The sequence below is a fragment of the Thrips palmi genome, unplaced genomic scaffold (assembly GCF_012932325.1).
Source record: "Thrips palmi isolate BJ-2018 unplaced genomic scaffold, TpBJ-2018v1 HiC_scaffold_12, whole genome shotgun sequence".
In the NCBI taxonomy this organism is placed as follows: Eukaryota; Metazoa; Arthropoda; class Insecta; order Thysanoptera; family Thripidae; genus Thrips; species Thrips palmi.
In genome coordinates, this window is record NW_023144623.1 from 7,805,741 (window position 1) to 7,826,719 (window position 20,979).

The following is a 20,979-nucleotide window of genomic DNA, read 5'->3' on the forward strand; positions in this document are numbered from 1 at the left end:
ACTCTAGACGCGTTTTGAGGTCCAGAGTCGCTAAATGGGACTCGACCTGAACGTGCGACCCCCACCAATGGTTAGCTCTCCGAACGAGGAATCCATTGGTGGGGTCACACGTTCAGTTCGAGTGACATTTAGCGACTCTGGAGCTCAAAACGCGGCTAGAGTTTTGTCCGCCGGCGCCGGTCTTCTGGCCCACTGTGCTCGGGGACCTTTCTGCGTCCAGAGAGGCGGCCGTGGCGGCTGGAAGGCCGGGAGGCGCGGGCCGGGTGGCCGTCGGCGAGGCTGCTCTCGCTGCCGCCGACAGGTACCTCGAGTTGCCCGGCGACCGCGTGCCTCGGCGCGTCCAAAACGCCAGGACCCCCCTCCGCCTCAGAGGCATTAAGGACCCTGGCTGTCATTTCACCTGTCGGATCGCCGCGCCGTCGCCGTCCGCGGGGCGGGGCTCCGCGGGGCGCTATGGGCCGCTCCGCGGGGCTGGCGGGTCGCAGTGACAAATGTCGCCCCCCGCTAAGCGCCGCGGCGTCGCGGCGAGCAGAGAGAGAGAGAGAGGGAGAAGGAAGAGGAGGGAGGGACGCCGCGGGGAGCACCGTGTCGAATTTGCCGCCAGTAATTTTCGCGCCAACTGAAAAGATTCTCGCTCGCTGCGGCGGCGGTTCGGCGAGGCGTGGCGAGGCGTGGCGCTGCGCAGTCGTGATATAACGGGGGAACTCTTTTATTACGGTGCTGCTGGCTGCTCTGGGCGGCTGCCTGTCGGGGAGGGGGGGGGAGGGGGGAGGACGGCGGTGATCCATCTGATCTGACGCTCTCGGCGTCATTAGAGGTCAGCGGCCGTGCAGCAGCAGGCTCATTCCGAACAGTGGTGCGACGCGGCTGCTCGTCGCTCTGTCTCTCTCGCTCCCTCCTCGGCCCACGAGTGCGCGAGAGAGACGGATAGCGAAGGTCGGCCTGCAGTGGGGTCTTCTCAAAGGGCAGCAGCCTGCAAATACAATCCATTTTAAGTATTCGCAGACGTCCAGAGCTGTGGGGGGCGCTGTGTGTGTGTGAGGGGGGCGTGTGTGTGGTGATACCGCGGGGCCACATTGCTGCCAAACTTGGCTGGAACTCAGTAATGTGGCCACTGTTAGGTCTACACGAAGGTCATGTCACCTCATCCCACCCTCTCACAAAGGCCCCGGGCTCCAGGCCCCTCCCTGTCGCCGCCGCGCCCCGTGCCGCTTTCTGCGACCGCAGGAATTCAGAGGTCAGCCTGAAAGGGGTAGGGCGCCTTGGCTGGGCTGGGCTCCGCCTTGCCTTGCTTCGCCTCGCCTCGGCCCGCCAAGTCACGGCCGGCCCGGCCTCGGCCGCGTCCCCACTCCGCTAGATGGTGTATTGGCTTCGTCTTTGTGACCGTTATAGCAGTATGTATATGGGTCGGCCGCGCCGCCCTGGTCGTGTGATCTCTCTGCCGTGAAGGGCCAGAAGATGAAGGGACAGGACTTTGAGCAATCGCACGGCTCCGCTGGGGCCTTGTCGCCGTGGGCCGGGATGGGGCGGGGCTAGGCTAGCGCGGCGTGCATCGACGCGGCAATGCCTACAAAGGCCTGATAGCACTATCACACGCCTGCGTGCGTCGAAAGATTCCCTCCTCTAACCGTGTCTCGGTTTTCTTCCCCCGCAGGCTTCCTCAACGCCAACTCGGACCCCAACATGCTGTCGCCCTCCAACTACGGCCTCATGGACATCATCGCGGCGCTGCACTGGCTGCAGGAGAACGCGGCGGCCTTCGGCGGCGACCCCGGCAGCGTCACGCTCATGGGCCACGGCACCGGCGCGGCCTGCGTGCAGCTGCTCCTCATGTCGCCGGCCGTGCCCGAAGGTCAGTGGTTCAACTCCCGCTGGGGGCAATTTTTTTTTTTCGCCCTTTTTCTCTTTTTTTCGTGTTGTTGCCGCTATTATGACAGCGAGTGACAATAGGGTGACGCCGGGAGCAAGGGGCAGCCGGCGGGCGGTGGAAACACGGCGACGGCAGCGTCTCGAGGGGGCCCTCTAGATACGGTCCCTCCACTTGGGCGCCGGGTGGCGCGGCAAGGCGGCGCGCACTTGTGACCGCGGGTGACCACTCCCCACGCATCGTCCCATTCTTACACACACACACACACACACACACACACGTGCAGCGTCCTCTTACGATTGCGACACAATAGACAGCGTCCGCGAGGCTCTCAGACTCCTTGAACTGCTGCAGCCACTGCCGGCAGGGCGCTGCTCGCACCGTCCTTCAACTTTTTACCGCACCCCCTTGCGCTATTGTGCGTGTCCTGCGCAGGGCCGGCGGGGCGGGTGGGGCACTCCACACTCCACGACTCCCTCCCTCCGTCCGTCTTCCTCTGCTGGCTGCCAGCCCCGCCAGCCCCGCCAGGGCGGCCGCCCGGCAGGGCAGGCAACACTCCGGCGCGCGGCGCACCGGTGCACGTCGCGTTGCCTACCCTCCGGATGGCAGGCGTCCGGTGCCTCTTTCGCCGCTCCGCGTTGCTCGCTGCGCGCTGCGCTCCGCCTCGCTGGCCTCGCCGCTTCCTACTCCAGAAAGGGATCCGCCACGGGAGACGTCGCGAAGTTCATTCCGCCGGAAAAGGATAATTAACCGAAATTAGGCCGTGATCGTGGGGAATTAGGCAGCTCTCTCTCTCTCTCTCTCTCTCTCTCTCTCTCTCTCTCTCTCTCTCTCTCTCTCTCTCTCTCTCTCTCTCTCTCTCTCTCTCTCTCTCTCTCTCTCTCTCTCTCTCTCTCTCTCTCTCTCTCTCGCTCGCTCTCTGGACAGCCAGAGACAGTAGCGGCGGCGCTGCCCCTCCGTCCCCGCCAACCGCACGCAGTACCAACTTTTCGGTAGTCGCCACCGCCGCTGCCGCCACTGCTGCTGGGCGCGGCGCGGTTCCGTCTCTTTTGATGCACGTTCCCGGAAACTTAAGTTCACGGATTCGCCCCGCGCGCGAGCGCCGAGTGGAGCGGCACTGCCGCCTGCACTGTGTAGGCTGCCCCCGAACGGCATCGCTCTGTCTCTCTCGCACTCCGGGGCGGCACGTCGCGGTGCGAGAGAGACAGAACCGCGTCGAAAATGCTAGTGGGGTTCGCGGAGCGGAAAGTCCTTCCTTTTTCGCAGCGTGGGCTATGCGAGGATTGCAGATGCAGGGCGTGTGCTGCAGGGTCCCTGGCAGCGTGTCGCGGCGGGCGGCGGATCCAGAAGCGGGTTCAGGGGGCGATGTTTAGGTGCGAGAGAGACAGAGCGACGAAAACGACTCTCGGAATCCGTCTGCAGCGCCGCCTCGGTGTCGTTAAGGCCGCGCAACCCTTCCCACGGACGCAGGCCGGCCGGCCTCCAACTTGAGACAATACCAACAACGCAGCCTGTCCCCCTTTTCACTTTTTTTCGCCCATTTTGTCTATTTCCCCGTCTGTCTTCCGTATCTCTCTATCTCGCTCCCTCTCCTCCTGCGGAGGGGCTCGAGGGGCGGCCGTGAATGGGCCCCAGAACAAAGAGCCCCCGCTACCCCCGCCTGCAGGGCCCCAGGACGGCCTGGACCCAGTCGCCGCTCGCTGCTACTGATTGCCGACCGCCGCCATGGTCGCCGCGGTTGCCATGGCCACCATGACTACCAGTGGCATGGCCGGGCATGGCTCAGCGCCACACTGGCTGCCCGGGCCCGGGGCCGCTGGGGTGAGGTGGCGTTTTGGTGAGGTCGGGGTCGCAGCCCTCGTGTCTACACCACCCTTAAAAAAAACTCTTATTTTCTGTAAATATGCGAGTTTTTGACACGGGCAACCCTTCCTTCCAGTGCAGGCACGCCGATGGAGCCGAGACTCTTGCGGCGGCGCGACGGGACGCGTTTTGTACCTGACGAGTTCGTACTTTCGCCGCCCTTGTCTCGAGCGGCGGCGTGGGTGTGGCGGCGTGGTGGCGTTAGTCGGCGCTAGTCCTTTCAAGTTTAGCGGGCCGACACCTGAAGGCCGCTACAATAACTAGCGCCACGCCGTCGCCGCACCGCGCCACCGCAAGGCCCTCGCTGACGCCGTGCCGTGCCGCGCCGTGCCGTGCCACCGGCTGGTTGCGTCCAAAAGAGAAAAGGGCGCCACCAACCAACTAAAAAAAGAGAGAGAGAAAAATGTTTGTGCTGCAAAAGTGAACAGAGTGGCTGGTCCTGGATCAAAGGGTACTCACGCGCGCTGCGAACGAAAAGTTTTTTCTCTCCCCTTTTCTACTTCCCTTCAGCCGCGGCTCCCCCCCGGGGGCAGAAATGGTTTTCTTTTCTTTCATCGAACAGGGACAAGAGCTATCGTAACAAGGCACTGCATGTAGGCCCGGCCGAGTTTTGGGCGGGCCGCTGCGGACCGCAGTCCGATTCCGCACACCGTGCTGCTGTCGTCGCTCTGTCTCTCTCGCACCCCCACGGGCCGCCCCGCGAGTGCGAGGGAGACGGAGCACTGGATTGCAAACGCGAAATTGAATAAGGCGGGTGGGCCATTAACAGCACCAATGCAGCAACAATAAGACGGCTGCCAGCCCCGCCTGCCCCGCCAGCCGGGCCGGCCGCCAGCTCGGGCTGCCGGCCTCGGCCTCTTGGAGGCCACTGCGTCGCTTTCCAATGAAAGAGTGGCCATGATGGATGCTGGGGCCGAGGCAGGCCGAGGGCGGGGCGCGGGGCCACCCTAGGCGCCCCCTGCACAAGGCCTCTGGCAGCTCTGGCCGCCGACCAAATTGCCGTTTATGGAGTGTTTCTGGCTCGTCAGTGAGGGCCTGGCCCCGCTGGCCGTGCCGCCCTGGCTTTCTCGCCGCTAGTCCTGCCCAAGGTGCGCCTCGGCACTGTCCTTGTGCCAGCCAGCCAGGGCTTCTCCCAAAAACGGCAAAAAAACGGGGACGCTCGCTTGGCCGAGTTACGACGCTCGGGCCGTAAAAAAATTGAGGTTCTCGTCGACCGCCACCTCGCCCTGGCTGCAGCGGGGAAGGTGACCACGGCTGTAATGTCCTCCGCAGCAGACCTAGGGGTAACCAACTCACTGTGCGTCTAGTTAGTAATCGATGAAATAATCAACAAAATCACCTTCACTTCTTGACCAACTTTGCGAAACTGGTGCTCCCGAACTATCCGTGGTTAAGGCGTTCCCGGGGTGGGCGTGAAAGAGAAGGAGAGAGTAGCAGGACGTTGAGGGAGGCCGTTAATCAAGCAAGTTTGCACGCATTGGTCGCCCGAAGTCAGCCATTTTAGCTGTTCTGACAACCTTGCGGCCGCAGAAGCGGATTGGTCGTGTTGGAGCTAGGTCGCGTAGTCCGAGCGCGTGGCACTGTGTGGCTCGTCTACGTGGTCCACGTCCCCGGGGACGGTCGGGGTTGGGGTTGGGGAGGTCGGGGTCCATCCAACACGCCCGCAAGCGCACGGAGCACGGCACACGGCCAGCAGACTGATTCCCAGAGTCGTTTTCGTCGCTCGGTCTCTCTCGCACCTGCGCGCGACGCCCCACGAGCGCGAGAGAGAAAGAGCGACGAAAACGATCTCCGTAATCAGCCTCCAGACGCTGCGCACTGATTCCGCGGACCCTCTCGTCGCTCTGTCTCTCTCGCACCTCGTCGGGACGTCCCACGAGTGCGAGAGAGACAGAGAGCAGTGCCATGCTGATGATGCTGTTTGCCGTGATGCCATGATGAATGCCCTGGCCATGGCCGCGCCAAGGACGTCCCGGTCCACCTTCAGCCCGACCTGCGCATCAATCAGGACTCGAGACACCTCCCCTCCCTATGCCATCCATTCAGTCATCAAGCCTCCCGGCGAGGCGCGCTCGCACAAAGACGACCGGGCCTACACGCTAAAAAATTTCTATGGTGGGGGCGGCACGCGCACGCGCCTTGTTTTCGCGGGATCCGGTTTCCGGTTTCCGGTTCCGGTTTCCAAGGCCGGTCCGGTGCTGATCACAGCGGGACGCCGCCTCCCCCTCTCGCGTGCCGCCCGCCCTCGCACGGCCGGATAAAGAGATTCCGTGACCACAGTAACGGTGGCGTTGGCGCCGGACAGCGCGGCCGGACCGGGGTCCGAGGTGGCGGCGGTTTCTGGCGGGGTAGGGCCCTGGTGTTGCAGGCGCGGCCGGTGGGCCCGGCGAGGCCGCAAGGGCCTTGTTCCTCCTGCGCGTGCCTTACTTTGCCTCCTCAAAGACGTGATCTCCATTGACCTCGGCCGTCAAAGGCCCCGGCTTCATCGGGGCCTCCCCGGCCTCCTCCGCGCTTGACCCCACGCGAGGCCCGGCCTCGACCACGCCCACGGTGGGGCGCCCGGAGGCCCGAAGGCCTCACCCGAGGCCCTGCTGGAGGTCCTTAAGGACCTCTCCACCCTGGAATGGGCCCATCATGTCCTGCCACGTCTTCTTTGTCTCCCAAATCACTCTCATTCCGGGGCTTCCCTCCTTTCCCTGTCCACTCGGCCAGGGTCCTCTTAATCTAGCTATCCGTCTTTGTCTGTCACTGATCCTTCCTCCTCCCCTCCTTTTTGCGTCCTCCACTACTTCGCATCCTGCGCCCGTTCCGCCCGCCGGCCGGTGCGAGTCAAACCCGGCGTGAGGCGGGGCCCGGGGGGGGGGGGGGCACCGCGAATTAGAGCAACTCCAGCACGGCTGGTGTCTAGGACGAGTTTTCCAAAGGAACACGCTCGGAAAGTCGTTTTTGGACCAAGGCAGAGCGACGGAGCACTAGGCGCGCACTGGCAGGACTAGAGGAAGGTGAAATTCACAAACACACACACAATCACAAACACACACACACTAATTACGGCGTACGATTGTACGCGTAATGCGACTCGGGCGGAATAACAGCGAAAAAGTGGCGCTGCGTCTCGCTGCTTCGCTGCTCGTTCCGCGCGCCTCGGACAAGGCCGACAAGCCCGACAAGGCCGAGGGCGACTTAATGACCTCCGAGCGCCGTGGCCTGTGGCTGCCTCTGGCTGCCTGCAGGCTGAGTCGTTTTCGTCGCTCTGTCTCTCTCCCGCACCTATTGGGGTGGGGCGAGTGCGAGGGAGGCAGACAGCGACGAAGACGGCTCTGAGTGCGGCTGCCTGTGGCGCTGCGAAGCCAAAGCACGACTCTTCTCTCTCTCCGTGACTACGCTGTAACGCTGTGGCCGCGCGGCGCTGCGCCGAGCCTTGCCCGAATTAAAGCGCGCATAGCCGGCCGGATGTGTGGGACTGTGTGTGTGACCCAAAAGGCGGCCCGGGGCAAATTAAAAAATCTCCTTTCTTTCCCTCTTCCTTGTAATCCGCCTCCCTCTTCTTCCTCTCCTTAATAGCGTGGATAGGTGGGTGGGTGCTCTGGGTCCAATTTGAGCCGCTGAGGGGCCGGGCCGGCCCTGCTGGTGTCCCGGATGGCTGGCGCGGCTGGCCCCAGAGGCTGGCCCTCGGGCTGGCCTGGCCAGCCGGGCCGCCAGGGAAGAAGGGGCCCGGTCGGGGAGGTGTCGGCCGGCTGTACACTGTAGTACGTACTGTACAGTGTAGGCCGCACAAAGGGTGCATCGGTGTGGCGTGTTGCGGCGCGGCCCGGGCTAATCACAGAGCGCCTTGCCAGCCTCGCCTTCCCGAGAGGGTCTTGGCTCGGCCCCGGCCACCCCGCCACCCCGGCCTCGCCGACGCCGTCAGGCGTGCGCCAAGTGATCGGTCTGTCTGCCTGTCCGTCTGTCTGTCCGTCCGCCCTCGTCTCTCAATCAATGTGATTGAACGGAAGTCGTTCCCGGATGTGATGAGGCTTTTAATCGAGTCATGCCTTTCAATGCGCGCTTCCGTAAACGGGCGCCTTTTCTCTGTCTCTCTCGCACCCTTGCGGCACGCCCCACGAGTGTGAGAGGGACAGCGCACATGCCTCGCCGCCGTAACGAACAATCTCAGAGCAGCACGGCGGCGGCACCAAGATGATCCTGCATGCGGTTCAGCGCCGCGCGCCCCCAGTTGATTTAAACGCGCGACAAGGATAACAGATGCTCTGCGGCCCGGCGGGCCCGGCGCCGCGCGCACGCCCCCCTCTGTCTCTCTCCCTCCCTCCGCGCGCCAGCCCGCGCCGCATGACGTCGCCCGTGCTCACTGATTCCGAGATGCCGGGCATGATAAATGCGTGCGCGGTGCCAGTTTAGCGCCCCCCCTTCCACCTCAAACACACTGCCTCCGCTCGACCTTCGCCGCGTTCGGTGATTCACAACGAGAGGAGCTGGAATCTGCATGACGCGCTTCCGCCACACACTATGACTTATCCTCCCCCCCCCCTTTCTGGAGACTTTCTGGAGCCTTGCTGGAGCCTTGCTGGAGCCGCCCCCGGGGACGGCCGGGCCGGGCCAGGCCGCGCCGCCACGCAGTCCGTAAAAGAAGGCACAATTTGTTGCCAAATGGCCCCCTCCCCCTCGGCCTCCCCGCGGTGGCGCGGCGCGGCGCAGTCCTCGCCCCGTGGGGCCGGATCGCCGGATTGAAGCTTTGAATTCGGAAAAGAGGGAAGGAACTGCCTGGAAAATGAGGTGGCCGATTCCTGCAAACACCCCGGCCCTGCTGCTGCGCCACTGCCACGCCACTGCCACGCCACTGCCACCGAGGCCGCCGCCCGGCCCTATCGCCGCTGGCCCCCGAGCCCTCGGCGGCGAACTCGCCCGCGATCTGCTTTTTGCCGCTTTCGCCGCTTTCGGCATGCGTGGGCGTATCCCCTCTCACTTCCGCAAATAAAAGGCACCAATCTAACCCTCTCTCCCGCTTTGACTATGCGCGTGTGTGAGCGAGCGAGAGAGAGAGGGAGAGAGAGAGAGAGGGGGAGAGGGAGGGAGCAGTAAATGAGGCCCGCGGCGGGCTATTCGCGAGGCAGGGGGAACTTTCAACTTTAAGCGCTAATGGAATTTTTAACTTTCCGGTCGACTTTTAATCCGCATGAAGGGGCGTATATCAGGCGCGTGCAGCCGATGCGAAAGGCATTCGAAGAAGAGGAGGAAGGAAAGAGGAAGGGGAAGAAGAAGAAGAAAAAAAGAGGAGGAGGAGGAGGAGGAGGGGAGGGAGGAGGAGGAGGGGGGAGAGAGGAGGAGGAGGAGGAGGAGGGAGGAGAGAGGAGGAGGAGGAGGAGGAGGAGGAGGAGGAGGAGGAGGAGGGGAGGAGGAGGAGGAGGAGGAGGAGGAGGAGGAGGAGGAGGAGGAGGAGGAGGAGGAGGAGGAGGAGCGTTTACAGTGAAATGGTCGTCATCTCCCCGCGGCACCTCGCCATGCCTCGCCGGCATAGGAATTTCATGAGGCCCGGGTGATAAGGGGACGGTGGATATCACGGGCGATGACTGAAACATGGCCTGTGTCTAGAGCTGCCTGGAGCAGCCTGGAGCTGCCTGGAGCGGGCCACGTACTGGCCGCGCGTCTGGACGTGGCTGGACTCTAGGACTTCCAGTGCAGCGGGTCGTACTTCAGCGGCTGAGCCACATTCTCACTGTTTCTATGATTTGGCGGACGGGCGACGCGGCGACGTCACCGCGGGGGGCGCTGACCCAGTGAGCCCCACACGGCTTCCTGGATTAGAAGTCAAGCTGGGCGGTGCGGGGCGGGGCGGGGGCGGGTGGCAGAGCCTCCTCGGGATTCAGTGCTATCATCGAGCCGGGGCCCGGACGCCCAAGACGGCCTGGACGGCCCGTGGACGGGCTGAGCCTCGGAGTGGCGGCCTGCAGCCCGTCGGAAACTCGTCTTATCTGCTTTCCATAATAACTACTACGGCAGCCATCCCGGCAGGCCTCGCCTTCCAGGACCACCCAGGCCGTCCCGGGCCGTCCCGGGCTGCTCTAGGGTCTAGGGCTGGGCGAGCTAGCTGGGCGAAGCCTCGCCCGTCTCGACGGGCGTCTCGAGTAGCCTAAGTGAAAGCCCCCACCCCCACATGTTTGCAGGCCCCGGCATATCTTGGAGGGATTTGAGTTTGCCCGGCGCCCCACCCAGCCAGGCCTCCTAGGTCTGCTAGGTAGCTCCCCGACGGACGGCGCGGCGTTTCGAACCAAACTGATGGCTAAATTGATTACAACGCGAGCGGGCCTGGCCGAGGGCTTGGCGGTGCCCAAGGTCACGCGCCCGAATCCCCGCGCGGCGACAAAAGCCAGGCCCAGGTGATTTTATTTTTTATAAAATTTTATAAAGGTTCTTATAAACATTTATAAATGTTTATTAACTTTTAATTGAAATGTACAAACTTGTATTAAAATTTATAAGGGACCCTGTATAAACCTTTATAAAACCCTGTATAAACTTTTATAAAACCCTTTATAAAACTTTATACACACCTGTATAAAACTTAATACATGACCAATCGCTTCATTCAACCATATACAGATTGCATACCGCTGTATATAATTATATACAGTCATGTATAAGATTTAATAAAGGTGTTTATAAAATTTTATAAAGATCTTTATAAAATGTTATGAAATTTTATACGAATGCCCTTATAAAAGCTTACTTTATCATATAAAACTCCAATAAATTTTTATAAGGACCTTTATAAAATTTAATAAAAAATAAAATCACCTGGGGGGGCTGCTTTCGGAACAGCGCTCCGTCTCTCTCGCACGCATGGGGCCGCCATTAGGCCCGTAGGGGAGCGAGAGAGACAGAGCGATGCAACCCCAAAGGGTCGTCGACCCGGTCGGCCGGCCGGCCAGGCCGCGCGCTGCTGCCGTGGGGAAGGCCGTGGGGAAGGCCGTGGGCCCCGCGGACACGCTGTAATGCGACATGGAGCCCGACCCGCGCGGCCTGTTGCGGAATACACATTTTATTTATTCTCTGTTTGCTTGTTTCCCAGAAAAGTTTGGGGCCCCCGCTTCTTGTTGTTGATTTTGTTGCCGCTGCTGCGGGCCGCTGGGGCACTTGCGACCGGGTTTCCTATATTTTTTGCACCCTTTTTCTCTTTTTTTTTTCCTCCTCCCAAAGCTACCCTCTAAGCCGATGGGCAAACTCTACTTACGGCGGTGCGGCGCGAATACAATACGTTGTCTCGTTTTTCTCGATTCCTCCGCCTCGCGCGCCTCGCGCCGATCCAACCCGAATTACGAGACTGCTTTTCGGGCCGGGGTTTCAACCGGGGTTTTGGTCGGGGTTGGGCTCGAGTTTCGGGTTGGGGTTTCGGGTTGGGGTTTCAGCCGGGGCTTCCGTCAGGGTGTCGAGCGTTTCGGTCGGGGTTTCGGCCGGGGTTTCGGGTCGGGTTTCGCAGTGCGGCGCATCGGCCACTCATTTTCGTTCTTTATTCCCGCCGCAGTGGCTACACTGGTCCACTAAGCCCGGCATGCCGGGCAGCAGGCACCGCTATGGCGGGCAAGCCCCGGAGAAGTAGCCGGCTAGTCGTGCCGCTCGTGTTTCGCAAAGAGGAATAAACAGCGAGATTCGCGCAGCAATGCTGTTTTTTTTGTTTTTTTTTATCTCGAGTTTTCTTCCCCGGCGTACATTTGGCGCGCAATGGGTTTTGATCCGGCCACGCCGCGCTGCTTTCGTCACGGCCCTCTGGAACGCGTTCCGCCATAATGTCGGCTTTGTATAGCAGATCTCAAGTACCCCCCCCCCTCCCCTCTCCATCGCGGTGCTCCAGCAGTCGTGCCAACCTTTGACCCACCCCCTCCCCCCTCCCCTCCCCCTTCCCCCGCCAGCCGCGCTATAACCCATTATTGGCAAACACATAAGCGAGTCCGGCCCCACTTGAGCTGTAACGCGGCGCAACAAATATTAGCGGATACGGCTTGGAGGGGGAGGGGGGCCTCCAGACGGTGTCGCCTCCACTTGGACGACTGCCGTGTGTCCACTCCACCAACTCCACGCCCCCCAGGCCGTGAAATAGCGTCGAGGGCGCCTTCGCCGAACGGCCAGCCCTCGACGATGACTGCTCTGCTCAGTCGGCGCGCGCGGAAGAGAAAAAAATAATCAAATTGCGCGGGAGATGTTTTTTGCGCGCGCGGTTCAAATTTAGCTCATCTCTGGCAGAGTGTGGTGGGGGGGATGGAATGGATGTCGCGGAGACGTTTATGCGATGTCAATGACTGACCGACAACGCGTGTATGCCCGAGTGTGCTGGAACTGGGCCAGGCCCGCCAGGGCCCAGCCAACGCGGCCAGCCCGGCCAGCCCACAGTCGGCCGGCCCCTTGTCCGGTCCGCTTTGCCGTGGATTCATTTCGACACAGCTGTTGAAGCTCTCTCTGTCTCTGTCCCGCTCGGCGGGGGGCGGGGGCCGGACAGAATCGCAGTCGGAGCTAATCTACTTTGCATAGACAGGGCCATGTCCCAAAGGCGTGCCCAAAGTGCGTGCATGTTGCCTGCGGGAGAGAGAGAGAGACACGGCCTCGGATTTAAACGCGGACTGGCGGACTGCTGTTGGGTATGATGCAAGTCAAATGCGGTCCGATTCGGCATTCGACCGAAACGCGCCGACGACCCTCCAGGAAAAACATGCCCTCATTCGTTATTTTGAAAATGGCGGGAATGAATGAAATGATATCGAAAGTTGGCAACAATGCGGCCGAAAGGATGGCGAGGCTGAGGCGGCGCGGCGCGGCTGGCCGAGGCCTGCTGTTGTTTCATCTCGGATTGACACGGCTCGGCCACCAGCTGCTGCGTTTCCCCGCCGACTGGCTTTATGGCGGAAAATGGAACTTTAAAAGAAGTTGGCTCGTCGTGTGTTGCGGCGGCAAAGTGGCGCGTTGGCTGGCGTGGCCTTGCCCGGCGTGGCGGCCTCGACCCGGCGTGGCGGCCTCAACCGGGCGTGGCGGAGACCAGGGCAAGCGGTTCTGGGTTCTGCGGCGGGCAAAGCTAAGATATTCCTTTCCTCCTAAAGAGCTTCTGATTGGCCATTTTGCCAACGCTCCAGACCCCGACCCGAGTGAAACTCAAGTTGTGGGGAGGGGGCGCCAGCGCCACACTACGCCACGCTACGCCACGCCCGACCCAAGTGATTACCAACTTTGCTTAAGGGCGAAACAAGTGCTCCCTGAGAACTTTCCGAGATATCTCACATTAGGAAACGGGACGAAACGAACCTAACGCATCCCCCCTCTCTTCCACACACACACAGACACTCTCACACAAACACACAATTCAAAGCGAAGTTGAATATCCGGCGAAAACAAAGTCGGAGGTGTTCCTCCGAAAAGGGCGACAATGGATGGCGGCCCGCCAGTCGTTTACCGGGAACGGCCTAATAATCTGACCTCATCAAACTAAGTTGGGCTGGCGCGGCCCACGGCGGCCGTCGGCAGCGCGGTGTGGTGCGGGGTCAGCATGATGACGTCACGGGCCCTTCGGAGGATGGCGCCCGATGATGGCCAGGATGACGATGATGGCGCCACTTGGGCCGTGCTTGAATTACGTATCAGATGGCCGCGTCATCAGCAGCTGCACCCGTCTGGAGATGCCATCACGGCGTGGCTGGAGGCTGCAGGACCCAGGGCTGCAGGCTAGGGCCGAAGGATAATGCGTAGAATGTAATGCGAACTGGACGTTTCAAAAGAAACAGCCCAAAAATCACGCAGATAAAACTTATCAGGTTAACGCAATTCATCGCGACAAAAAAAAGAGAGGTTGATCGCCCCGAGAGATGACGACACTTTTATCCGGCTGGCTTCGGCTGGCTTGGGGCTCGCTAATCCCGATGCCAAGCCGGTTCTTTAAACCCCAATCGCCCCTCGGGGCTTCTCGGCTCGCCACGGCCGCTCCGGCAGCGTGTCCAGCCTCACAGCGCAGCCCCCTCATTTCACGCTCTGAGCCTCGCAGCCTCTGTCTCTCTCGCACTCGTCCGCTGAAAGTGTGGGAGGGACAGGGGCACTGCTAGGAATCAGGCCGCCGAGCCGCGTCCACACACTTTCAGAAGAGGGCGACAACATTTTTGGGGACGTCCGGCGCCCGCGGCGTCGCTCTGCGGCCTGGTTTGTGCGGGCCCTGCAGCAGGGACGCCTGTCACACACGCACGCACACACACACTCACACACAGCACCTTTCCGACGCCATCTCCGAAAGGCGCGCTACTCTTTGACGCCAGATTGTCTGCCGGCGCGTCCCCGAGAACACCAAGAAGGGCTCCTGCTTTCATCTCTGCACCGGATCCATCTCGCCGGCCAGGCTCCCTCCCCCTTCCCGCCCTCCACGTCTTTCCCCCTTTCCGGGTATCTTAAACTTAAAGCCACCCCTCCCCCGCTGGACGGCCCGCCACACCATTATCTCTAATCGTTCCCCCCCCCTCCCCCAGGGGCCGGGCCCCCGAGCCACCTGCCCCCGCAACCCCGCCGCCCTCGCCGCTCTCGTGTCCGATCCGTCGCTGAGCCCCGAGGACGCGAGGACGGCCAGGGCTTCCAAACCGTCACCGCCATGCTTGACGCGTTGTGCGAGGTCTGGGCGAGCCCGCTCGAGTAATCTCCACCCCTAGCTGACGGCGTGCCCTGGCTGACGGCGTGCCCTGGCTGACGGCGTGCCCTGGCTGACGGCGTGCCCTGGCTGACGGCGTGCCCTGGCTGACGGCGTGCCCTGGCTGACGGCGTGCCCTGGCTGACGGTGTGCCCCGGCTGGCGGCGTGCCCTGGCTGACGGTGTGCCCTGGCTGACGGCGTGCCCTGGCTGACGGCGTACTCCTGCCCCTGGGCGTGGCCGTTGGCTGACGTGCCGCTGACGGGTCCCAGGCTACGGCGCCTTGACGCTGCCGCTGACGCCGTTGGCTTCGTTGACCAGCGGAACGCCCATGAGCATGACAAAGTTAACATCTAACTTGGCTGTTGATATACGAAGAACATTGCTTCCAGACTGAGAACAAGTTTCAGCCTCACATATCTGCTGAAAAGTCGAATCCATGGCCCTTGCGTGAGACATGGAGGGGAAAATACTGTACCTGCACTGCGGGAGAAGCACAATGGTGGTCTGTGGTCTAAAGACGGGGCGGTTGCTGCGGTGTTCGGTTGTGTTATTTCAACCGACCCCGTTCCATCGCAACACAGGCAGCATGCACTCTCTCTCACGCAAACACACACACACACAAACACACACACAGGGAGCTAAAGGGGGGGCAGAGAGAGAGAGACAGACAGACAGCTGCTGGACCCACGGTGCGGCGGCGCGGCTTGCTGGATCCAAAAACATGCCTGCACCCGCGCGCCGCCGCGCGCAGCCCCCACACACCCCAACCCAACCCAACCCCACGGGGGGATGGTCAGCTGCTGCTGCTGCTGCTGGCCCAAATACTGGTGGACGAACAAGAACACTGTCGCTGGGGCACGGAGGCGAAAATGAGGGGGGAGGGGGAGGGGGAGGGGGGAGCAAGGGTGACGCCTGGAGGGTACACATGTTCCCGCCGCGTGTGTCGAATGCCAGCGGCCCGATTGGCTGCAGCGAGCACATGCACACGCACACACACACGCGCGCACACACACACACACACACACACACACACACACACGCACGCCAACCGCGCAAATCACTTGCACGGCCAATATGGCGCGCATTCCATGCGGCGCGCGCGGACCGCGGGATTCCAAAAGGACAGCGCTCAAAAAAACGTCAGATAAAGAACGTTTCTCGCAATTAGTTATTTGGATGTGTGTTGCGGACATGCCAGGCCGCGTGGGCGGCCGCCGAGTTATGGCGCTGGCGACACTGGAAAGCAAAACTGAAATTGAATGCAGTGGCGTGCCGTGCCGGTGCCGGGCCGGGCCCCTCTGCCTCATCCTCGGCGGGGGGCTGTCCGGCCACTCCGGCCCGCTGTAGTGCCAACTTTGCCCCAATAGGCTGTGAAATAAATCAGTCGCCCATCCTGGAAAGTAGTTAGTTGCCTATATCTCGGGCTATATCTCGTCTCCGCACGCCGGGACCAAGGCCGGGGCCCTGGCTGCGACGCGGCCCATAGGCCACGGCCCATAGGGCACGTCGGCCCGGCCTTCTTATACCAAGACGAGTTTAGTTGTTCTTCACCATCCGCCGCGCCCCGCCCCGCCGCGCCGCGCCCCGCCTCTGGCAACGTCCCTGCAGCGTCCTGGCAGCGCCCTGCAGTGCTGGGCAGCGAGAGGCCCGTATGGCAGTTTGTCGTCCGGTTTCAAAGGCGCCGAGGCCGCCGTCGTGAAAATGAGAGTGGGATCCTGCAGGGGCGGGCCAGGGCAAGGGCCGAAGGGGGGCGGAGGGGGGCGGAGGGGGCAGGAAGTCTTGGAAACGCTGCCCCCGCGCAACCCCGCCCGGCCTCGCCCACGGCCCGGCCCGGCCCCGGGTATTAGGAAGGTGATCCGAGCCAAACTTTGGGCGCAAACTTCGCACGAGTGCGCCCGCGCGCGCGCGCCTGTGTGTGTGTGTGTGTGTGTGTGTGTGGGCGTCCGTGAGTCCCGCAGACGCATACGTTTTCAGAATTTGCTCGCGTGTGTGTGTGTATGTGTGTGTGTGTGTGAGAGAGAGAGAGGAGAGAGAGAGAGAGAGAGAGAGAGAGAGAGAGAGAGAGGACGCGGGAGTTTTCGTGAAGAATGCCTTGATCGAAACCATAGACATGGCGCGTTTGTAGCAGCAGGGAAACCGGGGCGGACTAAGCAAGCCCCACAATCCGGCGAGGAAGGGAAAAGAAAATCGGAGGCGGAACATTTGCCCTGTGTCGCTAAACAGGATGATCTGCCCGCTCCGCGCGCTCCGCGCTCCCCTCAAAGACACGGCGCGGGTCGCGGCGCCGCGGGCGAGGAGGAAGGGCTACCAACCACCAGGAAAAAAAGGGAGAAATCCCAGTCGCGAGATTGGGGGTCATTAATTTCCATTAGGTTGCTAATCATCCCCGGCCGCTCGCCTCGGGCCATATTTCCTGATGACAGAAATATTTTCGATGCGATTTAGCGCCAAACTCGGCGGCCTGGCACGCCGCGGACATGCCGCGTCTCGGCGGCGGCTAATTTTTCTGAATGCGGCCGGTCGGTCGCGCCTCCCGCCTCGCCCGCCGCCCCATTAACCAGTAACTGGGTCCCTCTCTCTCCCTCTCGCGGGGCGCACAGTGGGCCAGAAGATCGGTGGAGGCGGTGTTCTGAGCTCCAGAGTCGCTGAACGGGACTCGAACAGAACGTGTGACACTACCAATGGATTTGTCACCGCTCAAACTGGCTTCGCGCGCGGACGAGGTTCCGCGAGTCGCCGCGAGATGGCGCTGCGCGCGCCGAGCCGCCGCACGCTCGCGGTGGCGACCTAGGTTAGCGTAGTAGTTTGTAAGCAAGCTGGTCGCATTCGGGGAGGACGCTGGTGAGACCTGGTGAGACATTTACTTTCATGTAACACTCATGCGGTGGTCCGGTCAGGTGTGAGAGAGATGAAAAGGTGAAATTGGTTTCAGAAATCGCTCTGCAGGTTACGGCTAGGGGCGGACGCGGATACGCACGGTCTGAGTCGAACCGCATACACACGCACACACTCAGACGCGCATCGCGCGTGGTGGCGGGTTCAGTACCGACGTGACGGCTTCTCAACGCTTCGAGTTAGCGCCGGGTGGTGAGGCAATGCGGCAACGCGCCTTGCCTACGGACGGGCAGACAGACGGTCGGACAGAAAGGCGCAGGCAGCCGCCCGACCGCAATTTGGCTCTAATCCTCGTAAAGGCAGTGCCGCTCGTTTCGCGGGTGGCGTGGCGGCGGGACGGGGCGGGGCGGGGCGTGTGCACCTGGGGCTGCGTGCGGATAGCGGTCGCGGCGTCGTCTACAGACGCAGCCCCGCGGCGCCTTACGGGCCAGACGCGCGCGTGTGTGTGTATGTGTGTGTGTGTGACAGCGCGCGCGTGCAGGCCCGCCAGTGTGGTGCCGACTGGCGGTTCAAACTTGCCGCCCGATGCTCGGTGCGTCTCGCGTCTGCTGAAGGGAAGGGTAGGGTTAGTGTGCAGTAGTTAGTTTGGCGAGCCCAGCCCGGCCCGGCACCGCGGCTTTTGGAAGCGGCATATGTGCTTCGCCGCTTCTCCTCGTTGTTAGTTGACTCTCTCTCTCTCTCTCTCTCTCTCTCTCTCTCTCTCTCTCTCTCTCTCTCTCTCTCTCTCTCTCTCTCTAAAAGAAACCAACAAATGTAAAAATTTAAAAAATCTCTCTAAGTTACAAAATGTAAAACCAGCACCACAAACATCAAAACTTTAAAAAACAGAAACTCTGCATGCATTTTGTGACAAAAATTACACCCCCCCTTTGGGCCCGAATGGAAATCAGAATCCCCCCAATAAATACTGTTAAAAACTAAAAAACTCTCTCTCTCTCTCTCTCTTTCTCTCTCTCTCTCTCTCTCCATCCCTCTTCCGGTTTTCTGCAGGAGTCTCGCTGCCAGCTGGCCGACCCGGGCGGCCGCAGCGCCGCTAGCCGCTGCTAGCGGAGCTCTGCTCGGACAGCTGCTGGGAGTGAAAGAGAGCAATCCCGTGTTTCGCATCAACCCCCACCCCCACCCCCTGTCACTGTCCTTGTGCGTGTTGTCTCTCTCGCACCCCTACGGCGCGCCCCGTGAGTGCGAGAGAGACGGAGCCTCAGCCCGACCGCGCTCTCGGCAGCAACGCCAGCGTGTCGACCTTTAACCTGACCCTGCCACTCCAGCGCGTCTAAAATAGGCCTCCGGTCGATCCTAAGCGGCGGCGCCTCGGTGTAGCCTCTGTGTAGCCTTAACGCGGACTTAACGGGCTGGGGCCGCAGCGCGCAGCGCGCCGCGACCCACAGGGCCGTGGACCACAGGGCCCCGGGGCCACAGGGCCTGCCCAGGGGCCGGGGCCACAGGGCCGTGGCCCCGGGCACCGGGGGGGATCGCGCCCCCCCCTAAGGGGCAACCCCCGGGGTGGGAAAAAGGCCAACCCCGTGGGGCAACTTTCGCACGGGCCCCCCCCAAGTCCCTGGTGTTGCCCGGGCTGGGCCCAGGGCCCCCCTCCCCACCCCAGGGGCCCGGGGGGCCCAAGGGGCGGGCCAGCCCCCAAAAACCATTGGGCCGCCTTTTTTTGGGGAACTCCGCCGGGGGTACCCCCCCAAGGGGGGGGGTGGGGTTTTCTTTTGGGGGGGGACTATCGGGGCGGGGCGGGGCGGGGCGGGGCGGGGGGGGGGCGGGGCGGGGCGCACCAGCTGGCCCGGTGTGCGAGTCCCGTTGTGCGGGGGCCTCCAACCACCGCGGTGCCGCCGTTTCCAATCACAGCCGAGCCGCACCGCCGCCTTATGCGAGCAGAACTTGTGGGCGGGGCGGGGCGGGGCGCGGAGTAGCACTCGACTAACGTAAAAGCGACTAGTACTGTACCCTGCCCGCGCCGCCCCACAAACAAATAGCTGCACCAATTGCTTTGCCGCCAAGACGAAGCCGCATGGCGTCGCTCGCCGCGAGACCGCCCCCGGGGGGTCTTGGTGTCGACCCGGAACACACACATGCGGCCCGCGCGGCCCCGCTCCGCTCCACCGAGGGGCAGATGGGGAACAAGCATCGCGGCGAAATTGGCGCGGAAGAGGAAAGTGTGTTATGTGTTGTGTTCTCTGTCGGCAGGCCTGCTGTTCCGGCGCGCCGTGCTCATGTCGGGCTCGGCGCTGAGCCCCGGCTCGCTGGTGGGCGACCCGCTGGGCTACGCGCACGCCGTGGCACGCCACGTCAACTGCTCCACCGAGCTGCCCGGCCCGTACCTGCTGGCCTGCCTGCGCGAGCGGCCCCTCCACGCGCTGCTCACGGTGCCGCTGGACCCGCCGGACTTCACCTGGGCCTTCGGGCCCTCCGTCGACGGCGTGGTCGTGGACGCCGGGGAGGCGCCGCCCGCGTCGGGGCCGTCGGGCCCGCCGGGGCTGCCCGACCCCGCGCAGTACGAGCACTTCAAGGTGAGTTGAAGGTCGTTGGGGGCCAACGAGTGCACGCCGTTGCACGGTGGGCCAGAAGTCCGGTGGAGGCGGCCAAAACTCAAAACGCGTCTTGGCCGTCTCCACCGGCTTTCTGGCCCACTGTGCGTTGTCATGTGAGCCGCGCCGCGCCAGGCGGTCCGCCAGGCGGTCCGCACTCGCAACACGCGGTGCGACGGTACGGCCTCGCCCGGCCTCGCCGGATTACCTATGGCCATTCACGTGGGCTCAGCCGCGCTCAGCCGCGCCCCCAACCTACAAAGTCCTCCCAGAAAGCGTCTTCCGAAACTCGTACTGAAAGCCATTTTCCCCGCCACTCGGGCCGCGGCACGGGACGCTGCGTCGCGCGCCTCGCCGTGAACCCCGCCGTGCTCCAGCCGTGCTCCAGTGCTAACCAGGCTCCAGGCTTCACTGGCGCAATTAGGCCGCGAAATGACGCAGACTGCAGAAACAGTCGCGACTATGCGCGTGAGTGTGTTTGTATGTGTGTGTGCGTGTGGGCGCGCGCGCCGCGGGGATGTGTGTGCGCTTGTAATGTGTACCTGCTGAGCAAACGCGCGAAAAGCAGAAGGCAGAGTGGGGCTTCGGATTTGAGAGCCTCTCCCTCCGCCTCCGCCCCGCCCGTATTACATCTTCCTCCACATGCGCCCCCCCCCCCCGCCCCGCCCCGCCCCGCCCCGCCCCAACACGCACCTGCCTAAGACAGAGTCGTCGTCGCAGGCAGCTTAGCTTGCCAAGGACGCTGGGAGTCGGGTAAAGGAGAGCCTTGGCGCCCGTGCACGCCCGTGCCGCGGCGCCTAGCAGTGCCCTGGCAGTGCCGTGGTAGCTTGGTGTAGTAGCGTCGACTAATGCCGCGCCCTGGCCGCGCTCGGAGGCGAGGCGAGGCGAGACCCAAAGGTAAACGTAAGACACAACCCCTGCGCCCCGAGGCCAGCCGCCGCTCGCCGCTGTGCCACACACACACTCACTCACACACACAAACTCTATCACACTCGCACGCACACACTCACGCGCCGCGCTCGGCAGAAGATGAATAAACAGCCCTGCAAGGTGAGCATCCCGTCGTCACGGCCCTCCTCGGCGCCCTCCTTGGCCACACCAGTAACACGACGCAAACGGTAAACGGCTTTGCGGGGGCGGCCGGGGGCGGCCGGGGGCGGCGAGGCCCGGCCGGGGGCG

General features: G+C 62.6%; 1 protein-coding gene across 1 annotated transcript in view; it reads left to right on the plus strand.

Moving 5' to 3' along the window:
* LOC117640509 (neuroligin-2-like) overlaps positions 1–20,979 on the plus strand; it is a 39,233-nt gene that overhangs the window by 14,817 nt on the left and 3,437 nt on the right. The window contains exons 3-4 of the mRNA XM_034377029.1: positions 1,655–1,852; positions 19,460–19,698. Coding sequence (XP_034232920.1) covers positions 1,655–1,852; positions 19,460–19,698 — 437 coding nt within the window. The remainder of the gene's footprint in view (positions 1–1,654; positions 1,853–19,459; positions 19,699–20,979) is intronic.